The 1,314-nt window shown below is 48.1% G+C and overlaps 1 protein-coding gene across 1 annotated transcript in view; it reads right to left on the minus strand.

The window, feature by feature from the left end:
* Window positions 1-678: 678 nt before the first annotated feature.
* LOC105534690 (chymotrypsin-like elastase family member 2A) overlaps window positions 679-1,314 on the minus strand; it is a 45,589-nt gene continuing 44,953 nt past the window's right edge. Inside the window, exon 7 of the mRNA XM_011973483.1 lies at window positions 679-696. Coding sequence (XP_011828873.1) covers window positions 679-696 — 18 coding nt within the window. The remainder of the gene's footprint in view (window positions 697-1,314) is intronic.

A 1,314-nucleotide genomic window follows, 5' to 3' on the forward strand; every position in this document is an offset into this window, starting at 1 on the left:
TGTGGTGGGGGAAGGGGATGCAATGTGTTGATTGGCCAGGCCTGGAGCACTGGCTCCAGCCTTGGTCCTGGCCATGAGGTTTCACCCAGAACCTCCGGAATCCGGTGGGGTAGCGCCTACACAGAAATCCAGCTTAGTGCTCCATTTATATGTTGTTTGACAATAATGTCATGTGTCAGGTTCTAGAGTGGGCTGGGTCCTTGAGGTCTCAGTTGGGCAGGGAGATGCAGATGCAAAATTCTTTTCCTTTTTTTTTTTGAGACAGGGTCTCACTGTCGCCCAGGCTAGAGTGCGATGACGCGATCGCGGCTCACTGCAGTCTCTACCTCCTGGCTCAAGCGATCCTCCCACCTCAGCCTCCTGAGTAGCTGCGACTACAGGTGCGTACCACCTCGCCCATTTGCGTTTTGTATTTTTAGTAGAGACAGCGTTATGCCATGTTACTCAGGCTTGTCTTGAATTCCTGCCTGCCTTGGCGTCCAAAAGTGCTAAGTGCTGAGATTACAGGGCTGTGCCACTGTGCCCAGCCTACTCATGGTTTTTAGGGCCCTGGATGTTCAGATGGATTGCTAATAAATCTCTCATCAAGATGTGATTTGCATAGTTGTCACTTTATTATAATATTAATTTCCTTCTGTGACGTTCCAAGTATGAAACAGTCCCGGGGACTTCTTTTGGTTAGTTATTTGCCATCACCTGCAGGAGACACAAGAAAATCGTCAGGTTCACCTAACCGCAGAGCTGTGCATGGCAGTTTCCTGTCTGTCCTCCTGGGCTAAGCTCCTCATGTGAGTCACAGGCAGCCCACACTGCACTAGCTCCTGCCTGAGGAGTTCTGATGACGTTTTGAAAACAAAGATACAATCACAGCTTTTCATTGACCTGTTAGGGTCTTCCTGTAAAGGGGGTCTTACCAGGAGTCCTATGTGGGCTTACCAGGAGTCCTATGTGGCCTTTGAACTCCTAAAAGTTGTATTCCAAGTGTGTGGATGACATATTTTTAGATTTCATTTGTTTCTCAAATCAAAACTGCTGTTTTCAAGGCAGTCATGCAATGTGGTTGGTGCTGTAACTGTTTCCAGAGGCTGTTGATCAGTGTCTGTTAAACTTTCTTTTTTTTTTCTGAGACAGTCTCACTGTGTTTCCCAGGCTGGAGTGCAGTGGGGAGATCTGGGCTCACTGTAACCTCGGCCACACAGGTTCAAGTGATTCTCGTGCATCAGACTCCCGGGTAGCTGAGATTATAGTCATGCACCACCACGCCCGGCTAATTTTTGTATTTTTAGTAGAGACAAGGTTCACCATGTTGGCCAG

This window comes from Mandrillus leucophaeus, unplaced genomic scaffold (genome assembly GCF_000951045.1).
Source record: "Mandrillus leucophaeus isolate KB7577 unplaced genomic scaffold, Mleu.le_1.0 Scaffold1383, whole genome shotgun sequence".
NCBI lineage: Eukaryota > Metazoa > Chordata > Mammalia > Primates > Cercopithecidae > Mandrillus > Mandrillus leucophaeus.